General features: G+C 40.9%; 1 protein-coding gene across 4 annotated transcripts in view; it reads left to right on the top strand.

The window, feature by feature from the left end:
- The window catches only part of LOC115210693 (pseudouridine-metabolizing bifunctional protein C1861.05), a 71,462-nt gene that overhangs the window by 13,918 nt on the left and 42,052 nt on the right, over positions 1-15,492 (top strand). For all 4 annotated transcript variants that reach the window (XM_029779375.2, XM_029779374.2, XM_036501796.1 and 1 more), the window contains exons 5-11: positions 2,446-2,537; positions 5,524-5,635; positions 7,743-7,849; positions 9,406-9,532; positions 12,175-12,295; positions 12,771-12,856; positions 15,076-15,200. In XM_029779375.2, coding sequence (XP_029635235.1) covers positions 2,446-2,537; positions 5,524-5,635; positions 7,743-7,849; positions 9,406-9,532; positions 12,175-12,295; positions 12,771-12,856; positions 15,076-15,200 — 770 coding nt within the window. The remainder of the gene's footprint in view (positions 1-2,445; positions 2,538-5,523; positions 5,636-7,742; positions 7,850-9,405; positions 9,533-12,174; positions 12,296-12,770; positions 12,857-15,075; positions 15,201-15,492) is intronic.

Below are 15,492 nucleotides of genomic sequence, written 5' to 3'. Positions count from 1 at the left end.
TCATTTAATTAGTGATAAAATAGATTGGTTGAGATATTTATTGGAGGGCACTAATACTTCTCTATGATACTACTGTATACTGTTTCCAAAAGTCATGGGAGCTGTGCTGTTTTCTGATTTTGTAGACATGCCCACATGTGTTTAGACACATGAAGCTCAAAAAGGTGCTCAAGGTGGTTGTTGGCATGATGGCGGTGGTTTATAGATATTTGGTTTTAGAATGTTAAATATTAAATATTAGAAGAGATATGCAGTCATCATCATCATCACCACCACCACCACCATCACCATCACCATCATCATCATCATCATCATCATCATCATCATTGGTTTTATATTCGGTTCTTTTTCCAAGCTGGCATAGGTTAGATGAGAATTTTTGAGGTAATATTCTATGACTGGATGATCTTCTTGATGCAACTCTTGATTTTCAAGTGCTTGCATATTGAATTGCTGCTAGACATTCTCTTCATGAGAGACATAAAGAAGGCCAATGCCAAAGAGGTGACAATGTGAAGATACTGATACACACACACACACAAACACAAATGTATATGCACATACACATATATAAACATGCACACACGCACACACATGCTATATACATATATATATTCTTTTACTCTTTTATTCTTTTACTTGTTTCAGTCATTTGACTGCAGCCATGCTGGAGCACCGCCTTTAGTCAAGCAAATCGACCCCAGGACTTATTCTTTGTAAGCCTAGTACTTATTCTATCAGTTTTTTTTTTTGCTGGACCACTAGGTTATGGGGACGTAAACACACCAGCATCGGTTCCCAAGCAATGTTGGTGGGGACAAACACAGACACACAAACACCCCCCCACACACACACAACACACATGCATACAGATATATGACAAGCTTCTTCAGTTTCTATCTACCAAATCCATTTACAAGGCTTTGATCAGCCTGAGGTTATAGTAAAAGACACTTGCCCAAGGTGCCATGCAGTGGGACTGAACCCAGAAATATTATGAACTTACTGTATACAGTGCTCAGGTGCACGGCAAAATTGTATGAACAGTGCATAGAATAATGTACAGGAAGTGAACAGTGAATGATTAGGGGTGAGGGCTGGGGGAATCAAAAAGCATGGAAGTTTTTAAGGCTATAGTGTCCTGATAGCAAACAACTCATGCGAGTTGTTTATTCCATACTTCAGCAATTCTGAGCATGGAAAAAGTTTTCAGAAAGTCATGTGTGCTGTGTTGTCTTTTGATTTTGTAAGTATGTCCATAAGCATTAGACATCTGGAATTCAAAAAGGTGCCCAAGGTTGTTTTTGGGAAGATAGTGAATAATCTTGCAGGTGTCTAACAAGTTAATTGCCAGACGTTGGAACTTTAATGTGTCCTTTCCCTAGGAAGCAGGATGTTCTGAATATGTTAGTAAGATGGTTAATAATTTTATGGGTGTCTGCCAAGTCAGCTGGCAGACGTCAGAGTTTCAATGTGTCCATGCCCAGGGAAGTAAGGCATTCAGAATATGGCAAATGCCTGATGGAGGGTATATGAATGAAATACTTGTATGGAAGCTTATTTTAGTGTGTTACACATATGGTAAGTGCCTGATGACAGAGATTTGTCTGGTTGCACATTTCTAAACAGTTTCCAGGATGCTGATATACCAAGCAAATTAGGGGTTCCAAATTGGTGAAGCAAACTCTAAGTGTGGATGTACCATAGCCAACACACTAAAATAAGCTTCCATACAAGTATTTCATTCATATACCCTCCATCAGGCATTTGCCATATTCTGAATGCCTTACTTCCCTGGGCATGGACACATTGAAACTCTGACGTCTGCCAGCTGACTTGGCAGACACCCATAAAATTATTAGCCATCTTACTAACAATAACTCTGAGCACCTTTTCAAACTCCACCTGTCTAACACCTGTGGACATGTTTACAAATCAGAAAACAGCGCAGCTCCTATGACTTTTGGAAACATTTTTTCACGCTGAGAGTTGCTGAAGCATGGAACAGATTGCCGGCATCAGTTGTTAGTTGTTGGAGCACTGCATCCTTCAAAACTTCCATGCTTCCTGAGATTTTTCAACACTACACCTGATTTTCTCCCCTCCATACACACGCAAGCATGTATTTGACTCATACACTGTTCACTTTCCACACATTTGTACATTACTGCATATGCTTTATACACACTTTTGATAAGTTGTGGTGCAACTGAGCACTGTATACAATAATTTCATTATTATTATTATTATTATATTCCACTCACAAGGTTTAGTCATCCTGAAGCTACAGTATAAGACTCTGGGCCTAAAGTGCCATGCAGTAGGATCGAACCTCTGACCAAAGTTCTTAACTGCCTAGCTATGCCTGCACCAGTGATGTTATATATTAGAATAGACATGAAGTTTATATGTTTCTGTTTTCATTTTACCCTGATAATTTTGCAGGACTTACTGGTCAACAGCTTGAGCAGGTTGCTGATCCAGCATTTGTCAGTCAGAAAGTATCAAGACGAGATCTGCCTTATATTGTTGCACAGGTAAAAACTGATACCATTTTCTCTAATTGCTTATTTTGCAGTTTGCCTAGAACCATACATCTGTTTTCCTCTTTCTCATAAATATCTTATGTGTGTCTGTGTGTATATATATACATGATATATATATATATATATATATATATATATGATAAAAATGGTAAGACAACAAAAGAATGAAAGAGACCTCGATATTATGTAAATAGAGGAATTCATGTGTAAATATAATATGTGACAATTATTCAGTAGCCATGATAAAACTCCGAGTTTTGGATGTCAGGGCGGAAATCAACGCTGCCATCTCTTCAGTTATCCGGCCTTTGGAAAAAATCTAATTTTCTCTAAAAGTTTCTTAGAGTATAATTCCATTGATGGTATAGGTATGTTTTTCATAGAATAATTGATGTAGTAGGCGTCCATATTGAATTCTTCCCATAATTTATATATGTATGTATGTATATATATATATAATATATATATATATATATATATATATATATATATTATGTGTGTCTGTGTATATATATGTGTGTGTATGTATATATATATATATATATATATAAATAGATGAGTGTATTTTTCCCTTGTTAACAATTAACACAGAAAAATAGATAAATAGTTATCCGGGTAGCAAAAAATCACACAAGTAAAGAGGTTGTAACTCCTTGTTTTTAAAGATAGAAACTTCGGGTTTACTTGGAATTTTTTGTATAATATATAAATAAATAAATGGAGTTTAACGCAGGTATAATTCAAATACTTTTACTTCCGACACATGTTTCGAAGATATCACTGGTATTATTCCAAAGGAATAAAATGGTGTAAACAATGTAATCTTCTCTTCAAGGAAGTGAAGAAATGAAACTTTCTGAAAATTTCTGTTAAAATGTCTTATTGACGAGTTTCATTTCTTCATTTCCCTGAAGAGAAGATTACATTGTTTTACACCATTTATTCCTTAGGAATAATATCAGTGAAATCTTCGAAACATGTGTCGGAAGTAAAAGTATTTGAATTATACCTGCATTAAACTCCATTTATACATATATATATGAATGAGCTGGCCTTACTGAAGATGACTATGGAAATAGCTGAAACTGGCCAGTCAGTCTAAGGAATTCTTGGTTTGGCATCAACCATGCTTGAATGGTGTATTTTATGTGCCACCATCATGGGTGCCAACAACTATGATTTCACTTGACTCGACAGGTCTTCTCAAGCACAGTATATTGCCCGACGATTGATGAGTACTTTTAAACGGGCCAGTTATACAACACTGGCATCAGCCACAGCTATGATCTCACTTGAATTGCTGGGTTTTCTCAATCACAGCATGTCTCCAAAGGTCTCGGTTGCTTGTCATTGCCCCTCTGAAGCCCAACATTCGAAGGTCATGCTTTACCACCCCATCTCATGTCTTCCTGGGTCTACCTCTTCCACAGGTTCCTTCCATTGTTAAGGTGTGGCACTTCCTCACACAGCTGTCCTCATCCATACGCAACATGACCATACCAGTGCAGTTGTTTCTCTTGCACACCATATTTGATGCTTCATGTGTCCAACTTTTCTCTCAGGGCACTTACTCTCTGTCGTGTATGCACACTGACATTACACATCCAATGGAACATACTGGTGTCATTTCTTTCAAGTCTACGGATATCCTTAGCAGTTACAGCCCATGTTTCACTGCCATGTAGCATGGCTGTTCGCACACATGCATCATACAGTCTACCTTTTACTCTGAGTGAGAGGCCCTTTGTTACCACCAGAGGTAGGAGCTCTCTGAACTTTGCCCAGGCTATTCTTATTCCAGCAGCTCACTCTCAGAGCATCCACCCCAGCTACTCACTTGGTCACCAAGATAACAGAAGCTATCAACTACTTCTAGTTTTCTCCCCTGGTTTGTGATGGAATCTGTTTTCTGTACATCTTCGGTTTTTATCAAAAACTATCTTCCCAGTTAACCTTCTTTTGAGATTTTGGAAACCTCTTATGTGTCCATAGCTTACACTGGGTGCATCTTATGAAGTTTCTACCTACACCTTTTCTACAGATCAAGTAGGGCCATCTATATGAAGGGGTTTGTGATTTGTCTGCCTTATGCACAATATGTGTGTGTGTGTTTCCTTGTTTGTGACATGGTGCAGTAATTTTAAAGGATTGGTCACTTTCATACTAGATGCATCATTTGTTTCCAATCTACCATGGAAACATGTCCTGCCGTGGGAAAGTATTACCTTGCCTGGAAACAGGTGAGGGATGGCAACAAGAAGGGCATCTTGGTTGGAGAACATCTGCTTCAACAAATTCTGTCCAACCCATGTAAAAATGGCAAATCATCATCATCATCGTCATCGTTTAACGTCCGCTTTCCATGCTAGCATGGGTTGGACGATTTAACTGAGGACTGGTGAACCAGATGGCTGCACCAGGCTCCAATCTGATCTGGCAGAGTTTCTACATGAGTGTAGTGCGTGCTTTTAAGTGCCACCAGCATGAGGGCCAGTCAGGCGGTACTGGCAATGGCCATGCTCAAATGGTGTTTTTTACATGCCACCTGCACAGGAGCCAGTCCAGCAGCACTGGCATCGACCTCGCTTGAATGTTTTCACATGTGCCACCGGCACAAGTGTCAGTAAGGTGACACTAGTAACAATCACGCTCAAATGATGCTTTTTACGTGCCACCGGCATGGAAGCCAGCTAGCTGCTCTGGCAACGATCACGCTCGGATGGTGCTCTTAGTGCTTCACTAGCACGGATGCCAGTCTTCGAATTTGATTTTGATTTCAAAGTGAGCTTTAAAATGATGGTGGCGGTGGTTGCAGTGATGATGTAGTTGATGATGATGACGATGATGATGATGCACAACAAGGTCAAACACCAGTATTGTATATTTTCAAGTTAAATATCAACCACATTGGTATAACCAGTTTCAAACCACTTGCAAATCATTGTATTTCAAATGGATTTTGTGTTTATTGATACAGAAGCTGAATGGAAGCACCACTGTCTCTGCGACTATGCTGATTGCACACAAAGTTGGGATTCCACTGTTTGTTACTGGTGGTGTCGGTGGAGTCCACAGAGGGGCTGAATCAAGTAAGAGGTTTACCACTTTAACTCTTTAACATTCAAATTACTTTTTCAAATAGAATGCTCATTTATTCACATTGTTTTGAATTAATCAAGGCTTATAAATTCCACACAGCCTCGGTTTTGTTGTCTCATTTTATTTAACATATATATATATTTATATATTAAAGGAAAATGGACAACAAAACTAAAGCAGAATGAGTAATTAGATTATTTAGAATTTTCAATTAGATTAAGGTGAATCAAAAATGGAGAAGTAGAAGTAATTAATGTCTTACAACAGTTTCTGGGATATCCGGGGTGATAGGTCAACATCTCCATACACTAGGTATTCTGTCATCAGAGACAAAGGGTGTATGCTGGAAAGTTTCAGACAGAGAATTGACAGTGTATAAAAGAATAAGGCAGTAGACAAAAGAATAAAGACAGGAGAGTTTATACCTGCTGACTCGGAGGCCTACTACGGATTCCTAGCTCCAGCCTCAGCTGTGAACTTGGATGACCAATTATAGCACTTATGCGGCATGCCTATTGGTTTAGATCATCAGTGAACTAAACCGCTCATATTCTATACATACACGCGACCTTTGGAAATATGCTGTGCTTGAGAAGACTCAGCAAGCCCAAGTGAGACCATAACCTTGTGGCCTATGCCAGGGGTGTAACCAGGCCACTTATGTGTACCTTTCCTTCATTGGACACTAGACTCTGCTTGCGAAGACCTGTTGAGGCAAGTGAAATCGAAATTGAAATCAAATTCGATGACTGGCATCCGTGCTAGCAGGGTGCAAAGAGCATCATCTGAGTGTGATCGTTATATAATATTTTTTATAGAATTTTGGTATTTTTATATTATTTTGATCTTCATCATTGTTTAACGTCTGTTTTCCATGCTAGCATGGGTTGGACAGTTTGACCGGGGTCTGGGAAGCCAGGAGGATGCACCAGGCTCCAGTCTGATCTGGCAGTGTTTCAACAGCTGGATGCCCTTCCTAATGCCAACCACTCCATGAGTGTAGTGGGTGCTCTTTACATGCCACTGGCACAGGGGCCAAGGGAGGCTGGCAATGGCCACGATCGGATGGTGCTTTTTACGTATCACCGGCACGGACGCCAGTCAAGGCAGTGCTGGCATTGGCCATGTTCGGATGGTGCTTTTTATGTGCCACCAGCACGGGTATCACAACTACAATTTCCATTGATTTTAATTTTGATGTAGATGTACTTGACTCAATAGGTCTCCTCAATACAGCAGGTCACCCTACGATCCAAGGTAAGCACAGCAGGCCGTTCTGCGAGCCATGAACTCACTTCATTGTTGGGTCTTTGCAGTCACAGCATATCTCAAGGGTCTCGATCTTTGATATTTTTATAAATTTAATACTTCTACAGAAATCAGCATTTTTACAAAATTTATTAGACCATGGTAATTTAGATGTGTTAAGTTTTTACTTTTCTAGTTCACTTTTGTATTATTTTTCACATTGTAATTGCCTTAAAAAGTTTTTATCTAACAAAATTTATATCATCATCATCATCATCATCATCATTTAGCGTCCGTTTTCCATGCTAGCATGGGTTGGACGGTTCAACTGGGGTCTGGGGAGCCCGAAGGCTGCACCAGGCCAGTCAGATCTGGCAGTGTTTCTACAGCTGGATGCCCTTCCTAACGCCAACCACTCCGTGAGTGTAGTGGGTGATTTTATGTGCCACCGACACAGGTGCCAGACGAGGCTGGCGAACGGCCACGCTCGGATGGTGTTTTTTATGTGCCACCGACACAGGTGCCAGACGAGGCTGGCAGACGGCCACGCTCGGATGGTGTTTTTATGTGCCACCGACACAGGTGCCAGATGAGGCTGGCGAACGGCCACGATCGGATGGTGTTTGTTACGTGCCCACAGCACGGAGGCCAGTCGATGCGGTACTGGCTACGGCCACGTTCGGATGGTTAAAGATACAAATTCCATTGATGTTCATCTATTTTGATTTGTTTTGATTTATTTCTATAAAATTTGAAATGTTTTCCTAATTGATTTTTGATAATTGATATTTCTGATAATTTTCTTCTATTGGTGTTTGGATGTTTTTATTTTGTTGTTTTCATTTTCAGCTCTGGACATTAGTGCTGATCTTGTTGACATGGGTCGAACACCAGTGACCGTTGTATCAGCTGGAGTCAAGTCAATCTTGGACATTGGTAAAACTTTAGAGTACCTGGTAAGTGCAGTTGCTTGCCCTTCTAGATATAGCACAGTGGGTTGATGTGATTGACTAGCCCCTACCTCTCCAAGAATGTCAGATCTTGTGCCTATAGGAGAAAGGATTATTATTATTATTATTATTATTATTATTAATTATTATTATTATTATTATTATTATTATTATTATTATTATTATTGTTGTTGTTGAGTGGGAGAGCAGTGCATGCCATCAAAGTGACACTGAGGTAAAATATACGAAGCCCAGTATATACCCATCATGACTACCCGTCTGATAAGGGTACACTAGGCACATCCATCACAACTATATGTGCGCGACATGGTGATCTCATATCAAGATAAATAGCGCATGACCTTGCAGGTGGGGCCCAGTTAGAATTTTTTTCTGGTCGAGTAACCCATCCCACTCAAAAGGTCCCTGAATAGGGTTAAGGATGCTGAACAAAGCACCCATGTTTCCAGAGGTGAATTATTCAAACCCCAAAGAATCCCTCTCAACACACGGCTATGATGCTCCCCCACTAATTCTGCTCATGATCAGAGATGCACATATCGTCAGCCACTAAGGGACATGGTCAACTGGTTAAGGTCAAACAACTGACAAGCAAATCTGTGGTATTGAGCAGAATATTTGCTGTAGCCCTTCTTTTATACCAAGACAAAACAATGTACATGATGACACTTCCAAGCAGTTAAGATCAGAAACCATGAGAGCCACTGCCTGGTACTGCATCAGGGCATTTATTATTATTATTATTATTATCATTATTATTATGATCCGAATCGTGGCCATCCGAATCGTGGCCATCCGAATTGTGGCCATCCGAATCGTGGCCATTGCCAGCGCCGCCTCGACTGGCTTCCGTGTCGGTGGCACGTAAAAACACCATCCGAATCGTGGCCGAAGCCAGTGCCGCCTTGACTGGCTTCCGTGCAGGTGGCACGTAAAATGCTCCAATCCGACCGTGGCCGATGCCAGCCTCGCCTGGCACCTGTGCGGGTGGCATGTAAAAAGCACCCACTACACTCACGGAGTGGTTGGCGTTAGGAAGGGCATCCAGCTGTAGAAACTTTGCCAGATAAGACCGGAGCCTGGTGCAGCCTTCTGGCTTCCCAGATCCCCGGTCGAACCGTCCAACCCATGCTAGCATGGAGAACGGACGTTAAACGATGATGATGATGATGATGATTATTATCATTATTATTATTATTATTGCCTTACTTCTCAGAACGTTCGGTCTTGTTTGTTCTGGTAGATTCTGTGAGAGCAGACAGCATCCTGCTGTCAGAGGTCTCACAAGGTCTCTTTCCACACATTATAAGCTTTGATGCTTGGTTGTTAATTATTATGGGAGGTTGTTGTTGTTGTTGTGGTCATTTGTGTATTGGGATTAATGTAATTGACAAACCCTTTGTGTTAACAACAAACAAGATGAAGACAAATATCTGTCGAATGTAAATAACGTAAACAATATAAATAACGTAAACAATGTAAATAACGTAAACAATGTAAATAACGTAAACAATGTAAATAATGTACTTTTTTTTTTAAAGGAAACTCAAGGTGTCTGTGTTGCATCATTTGGACCATCCAAAGATTTTCCTGCCTTTTTCACCCCTAAAAGTGGCTTCCAAGCCCCCATGAATGTCAACAATCCTCTCGAAGCCGCCCAGTTAATTGGTAAGTTTATTGTTCTTGGATGTTCCCATTGGTTCTCGACTTCAAGATTTCTGTTAGTCCTAATGCCTCATCACCACTGTTGCTACCACCACAGATATCACCCCCATCACCATCATCACAGGTAATGGCTGTTTCATCACTGTCATTGTCATCATCATAACAAACATCATCACTACCACAACCATCATACTGTTGACATTGTCTTCTTCTCCATTACATCCATCACCGCCGCCGCAACCACCACCACCACCACCACCAATCATCCCCTTCACATAATACTTCATTTGTCTGAGGCAATAGTTCACTATACTCTTTACTCTTTTACTTGTTTCAGTCATTTGACTATGGCCATGCTGGAGCACCGCCTTTAGTTGAGCAAATCGACCCCAGGACTTATTCTTTGTAAGCATAGTACTTATTCTATCGGTCTCTTTTGTATGAACCGCTATGTTTACGGGGACTTAAATACACCAGCATCTGTTGTCAAGCGATGTTGGGGGGGCCAAACACAGACACTCAAACATATACGCACACTTATCATCATCATCATCATCATCATCATCGTTTAGCATCCGCTTTCCATGCTAGCATGAGTTGGACGGTTCAACTGGTGTCTGGGAAGCTAGAAGGCTGCACCAGGCCCAGTCTGATCTGGCAATGTTTCTACGGCTTGATGCCCTTCCTAACGCCAACCACTCCGTGAGTGTAGTGGGTGCTTTTTACGTGCCAGACGAGTCTGGCAAACGGCCACGATCGGATGGTGCTTTTTATGTGCCACCAGCACGGGGGCCAGGCGAGGCTGGCAACGGCCACGAACGGATGGTGCTTTTTACGTACCACCGGCACGAGGCCAGTTGGGGCGGTACTGGCTACGGCCACGTTCGGATGGTTCTCTTACGTGCCACCGGCACTGGTATCACAGCTGCAATTTCCATTGATGTTGATCGATTTCGATTCTCACTTGCCTCAACAGGTCTTCACAAGTAGAGTTTTGTGTCCCAAGAAGGAAAGGTATGTATAAGTGGACTGGCTACATCCCATGTAGAGGCCACAGGTTATGGTCTCACTTGTCCTGCCGGGTCTTCTCACGCACAGGTCTCAGTCTCTAGTCATTTCCTCAGTGAGACCTAAAGTTCAAAGGTCGTGCTTCACTACCTCGTCCCAGGTTTTCCTGGGTCTGCCTCTTCCACAGGTTCCCTCAACCGCTAGGGTGTGGCACTTTTTCACACAACTATCTTCATCCATTCTCGCCACATGACCATACCAGCGCAAACGTCTCTCTTGCACACCACAACTGATGCTTCTTAAGTCCAGCTTTTCTCTCAAGGTACTTACACTCTGTCAAGTATGAACACTGATATTACACATCCATCGGAGCATACTGGCTTCATTTCTTGCGAGCTTACGCATATCCTCAGCAGTCATGGCCCATGTTTCACTGCCATGTAGAATGGCTGTTCGTACACACGCGTCATACAGACTGCCTTTTATATATATATATATATATATATATATATATACATATACATATATAGGACAGGCTTCTTTCAGTTTCCATCTACCAAATCCACTCACAAGGCTTTGGTCGGCCCGAGGCTATAGTAGAAGACACTTGCCCAAGGTGCCATGCAGTGGGACTGAACCCGGAACCATGTGGTTGGTAAGCAAGCTATTTATAACACAACCACTCCTGCGCCTATTATTATTATTATTATTTTTATTGAGTGAGAGAGCAGTGCATGCCATCAAAGTGATACTGGGGTACAAATATATGAAGCCCAGTATACCCATTATGATTACCCATCTGATAAGGGTACACCAGGCACATGCATCACAACCATATGTGCGCGACATGGTGATCTCATATCAAGATAAACAGCACATGACCTTGCAGGTGGGGGCCAGTTAGAATTTTCTTCAGGTCGAGTAGCCCATCCTGCTCAAAAGGTCCCTGAATAAGGTTTGTTTAAGGACGATGAACGAACCACCCATGTTTTCAAGGGTGAATTATCCAAACCCCAAAGAACTCCTCTCAACACATGGCTATGCTCCCCCACTACTTCTGCACGTAATCAGAGATGCACATATCATAAGCCACTAAAGGACATGGTCAACTGGTTACGGTCAAACAACTGACAAGCAAATCTGTGGTATTGAGCAGAATATTTGCTGTAGCCCATCTTTTATACCAAGACAAAACATGATTATTATTATTATTAAGGCGGCGAGCTGGCAGAATCGTTAGCACACCAGACAAAATGCTTAGTGGCATTTCATCTGTCTTAATGTTCTGAGTTCAAATTCTGCCGAGGTCGACTTTGCCTTTCATCCTTTTGGTGTCAATAAATTAAGTACCAGTTGAACACAGGGGTTCACGTAATTGACACATCCCTTACTCCAAAATGGTTGCCCTTGTGGAAAAATTTGAAACCATTATTATTATCATTATTATTATTATTATTATTATTATTATTAGTGGTGGTGGTAGTGGTTGTAGTGGTAGTAGTGACAGTTCAGTCTGAGCTTATGTTCCCAGTAGTATAAGACAAAATCTCTTCCTAGATGTATCTGTGCTATTTTTGCTCTTCTAATGTTTTAATATAAAAACTGTTTATTTATTTATTTATTTTTTTCCTTTCAAGTCGCTCACAGAGAGTTGTCTTTAGAGAACGGTATACTAATAGCAGTACCAATACCTGAACATTCTGCTTCCTCTGGGCATCAAATTGAAATGGCAATTCAAGAAGCAATTTCTGAAGCTTCGTAAGTTCATTGAATTGATTCACAAGATCACATTCTTACCCTCTTGTCTTTTCGTTTCCAGTGATTTCATTATGATGTTATGTAGTATTTTACAATGGTGCAGATGCAGATGTCATATTATGTTTGGTTCTGTTGTTAAGAAGGTACCAAGCTGTATTGGCCGTTGCATTTCCCTTGGATAACACTGGTGGCGTGGAGAGGGGAGGCTGGTATGCATGGCGACTGCTGGTCTTCCATAAACAACCTTGCCCGGACTTGTGCCTGGGAGGGTAACTTTCTAGGTGCAATCCCACAGTCAGTCATGACCAAAGGGGGTCTCAGTAACTACAATACACTGCATCATTTCGTAAGACAGATTACCCCAGCATACTGCAACACAACACAATGAACCACAACACTCTACTCCACATATTGAACCATGTCACCACAGGCTGCCACATACAAGTATTATATTTTATCATCTTTCTTCTTTCAGGGTTCAAAATATTCATGGTCGTGATCTGACCCCTTTCATCTTGCGCCATGTTCACAAAGCTACCCAGGGAGCATCTCTTGATGCAAGTATCCTTATTTAAATTGTCACAAAGTTAATCATTGTTCCTGAATGTAATAGGTGCTGGTGTGGCTGTGTGGTTAAGAAGCTTGCTTTTCAACCATATGGTCTTGGGTTCAGTCCCACTGCATGGCATGTTAGGCGAGTGTCTTCTATAACTGAGGATTGGCAATCAGAAGACTATTCGGACATAGAAAAGCTGTATTTCTAAGCAATCATTGAAACTCTAAATACTGTTGCAAAGTGAGTATCTTTACCACATAGGTGTAGGAGTGGCTGTGTGGTGAGTAGCTTGCTTACCAACCGCATGGCTCCGGGTTCAGTCCCACTGCATGACACCTTGAGCAAGTGTCTTCTACTATAGCCTCGGGTCAACCAAAGCCTTGCGAGTGGATTTGGTAGACAGAAACTGAAAGAAGCCCGTTGTGTGTGTGTATATGTTTGTGTGTCTGTGTTTGTCCCCCCAACATCGCTTGACAACCAATGCTGGTGTGTTTACATCCCCGTAACTTAGCGGTTCAGCAAAAGAGACCGATAGAAAAAATACTAGGCTTATAAAGAATAAGTCCTGGGGTCAATTTGCTCGACTAAAGGCGGTGCTCCAGCATGGCCACAGTCGAATGACTGAAACAAGTAATACAATCATTATAATAGTCAGGAATCAACAGATTTATGAACCAGCCCCAGCACATCCAAAGTACCTTGGATTGCAGGACGGCCTGCTGTGCAAACCTTGGATTGTAGAGCGACCTGCTGTTCTTGAGGAGACCTACTGAGTCAAGTGCATCTATATCAAAATTAAAATCAAATGGAAATTGTAGTTGTGATACTCATGGCAGTGGCACGTAAAAAGCACTATCCGAATGTGGCCGATGCCAGTGCCACCTTGAGTGGCTTCCGTGTTGGTGGCACATAAAAAGCACCAACCGATTGTGGCCATTGCCAGCCTCCTCTGGCCCCTGAGATGGTGTCACGTAAAAAGCACCCAGTACACTCACAGAGTGGTTGGTGTTAGGAAGGGCGTCCAGCTGTACAAACACTGCCAGATCAGACTGGAGTCTGGTGCAGCCTCCTGGCTTCCCAGACCCCGGTCGAACTGTCCAACCCATGCTAGCATGGAAAACAGACGTTAAATGATGATGATGTAAAGAATCACTCATTATTAGTTGCTGTTTAGCAAGATCTACTTTTAATGTTCTAACAGTGATCAATTATCTATTATTGGTTGCAAATTTTGGCACAAGGCCAGCAATTTTGGAGGAGGAGTAAGTAGATTATATGAGCCCCAGTGCTCAACTGCCACTTCTTTTATTGACCCCAAAAGGATGAAAGGCAAAGTTGACCTTGGCAGAATTTGAATGCAGAACCTATAGATGGATGAAATGCCGCTAAGCATTATGCCTGGCATACTAAAGCTTCCACCAGCTTGCTGCTCTCTAAACTGTCTATTATTCAAACATAGTATGTCTAAGATTACATTTTATTTCTCTCTTTTAAAAGGAAATTTAAGAGAGATTTGGCTGCTAGTTTTGGTAGATTTATCAGTCCCATAAAGCTTCAATTGTTGGTATGACTCTGTAAACATAGTATTTTTTTTTCTCTCTAGTTTCAGCTCAGAGCTACGGCCATGCTGATGCACTGCCGTTTTGCTACACTGTTATTATTCAGAGCCTCCTCTAATATCTGGGACTTGGTGAAGAATGGAGTTTGATATAGCTACCCTCATTTTCACCGCTTGCCGTGAGTTAGGTTTATCCGGGACTCTCGACAGGAAGAGGTCCAGCTTTGATTTAAAAACCCCTACATCTACTTTGTGCAAGTTCCTCAGACTCTTTGGGAGAATATTAAAAAGCTGTGGGCCCTTGAAACCCAGGCTGTTGCAGTAACTGGTCCTGAAGCGTGATGGCATTGCTGGGATCTTTGGCACTATGCAGTGTTGTCCCGTTCTGGCATTGGTGTAGCTTTCAATGCTAAAATTACATATTTTTTTCTCTCTTTTAAAAGGAAATTTAAGAGAGATTTGGCTGCTATTTTTGGCAGATTTATCAATCCCATAAAGTTTCAATTGTTGGTATGACTCTGTATTAGTCATATTCTGTGTTGCAATTTCCTAAGTATTTTCAATTAAAATATAAATATTTGTAAACTAAGTGATTTCCATGGATTTTCTGAATGAAAGTAAATATTTTTTCTCTTTTTATTACAATTTCCTTGACTTTTCTCCTTGATATTGCTTTGATTTTGAACAATGCGGCTGTTGGAAGTGAAATTGCTAAAATTTCTGCAGAGCTTTGGAGGTCAAAGGGTAAATTAAAGCACAATGTGAAAAAATCAACAAAAGATGAAAAAGTTGTAAGTATTTGTTTTTGTTTTCATCTTACAATGATTAGTATTTAAAAGTTAAAAGTGAAGGAATTAAGACACACAAGAAGAGATGAAACAATTTTTTTAAGCTGTAACAAAAGAAGTCTTTAGGTTAAAGAATGTTTTGATTTCATCATGTTAATAAATTTCTTGTTTTAGTGAATAAAAGTTTAAAAAATCAACAGGATTAATTGTTAATCCTACCTTATAGAGTATTATATTTCTTTATTGTCCACAAAGGGCTAAACATAGAGGGGACAAACAAGGATTAAGTCGATTA

This window comes from Octopus sinensis, linkage group LG4, assembly GCF_006345805.1.
Source record: "Octopus sinensis linkage group LG4, ASM634580v1, whole genome shotgun sequence".
In the NCBI taxonomy this organism is placed as follows: Eukaryota; Metazoa; Mollusca; class Cephalopoda; order Octopoda; family Octopodidae; genus Octopus; species Octopus sinensis.
This window is presented reverse-complemented; position numbering and strand designations above follow the sequence as displayed.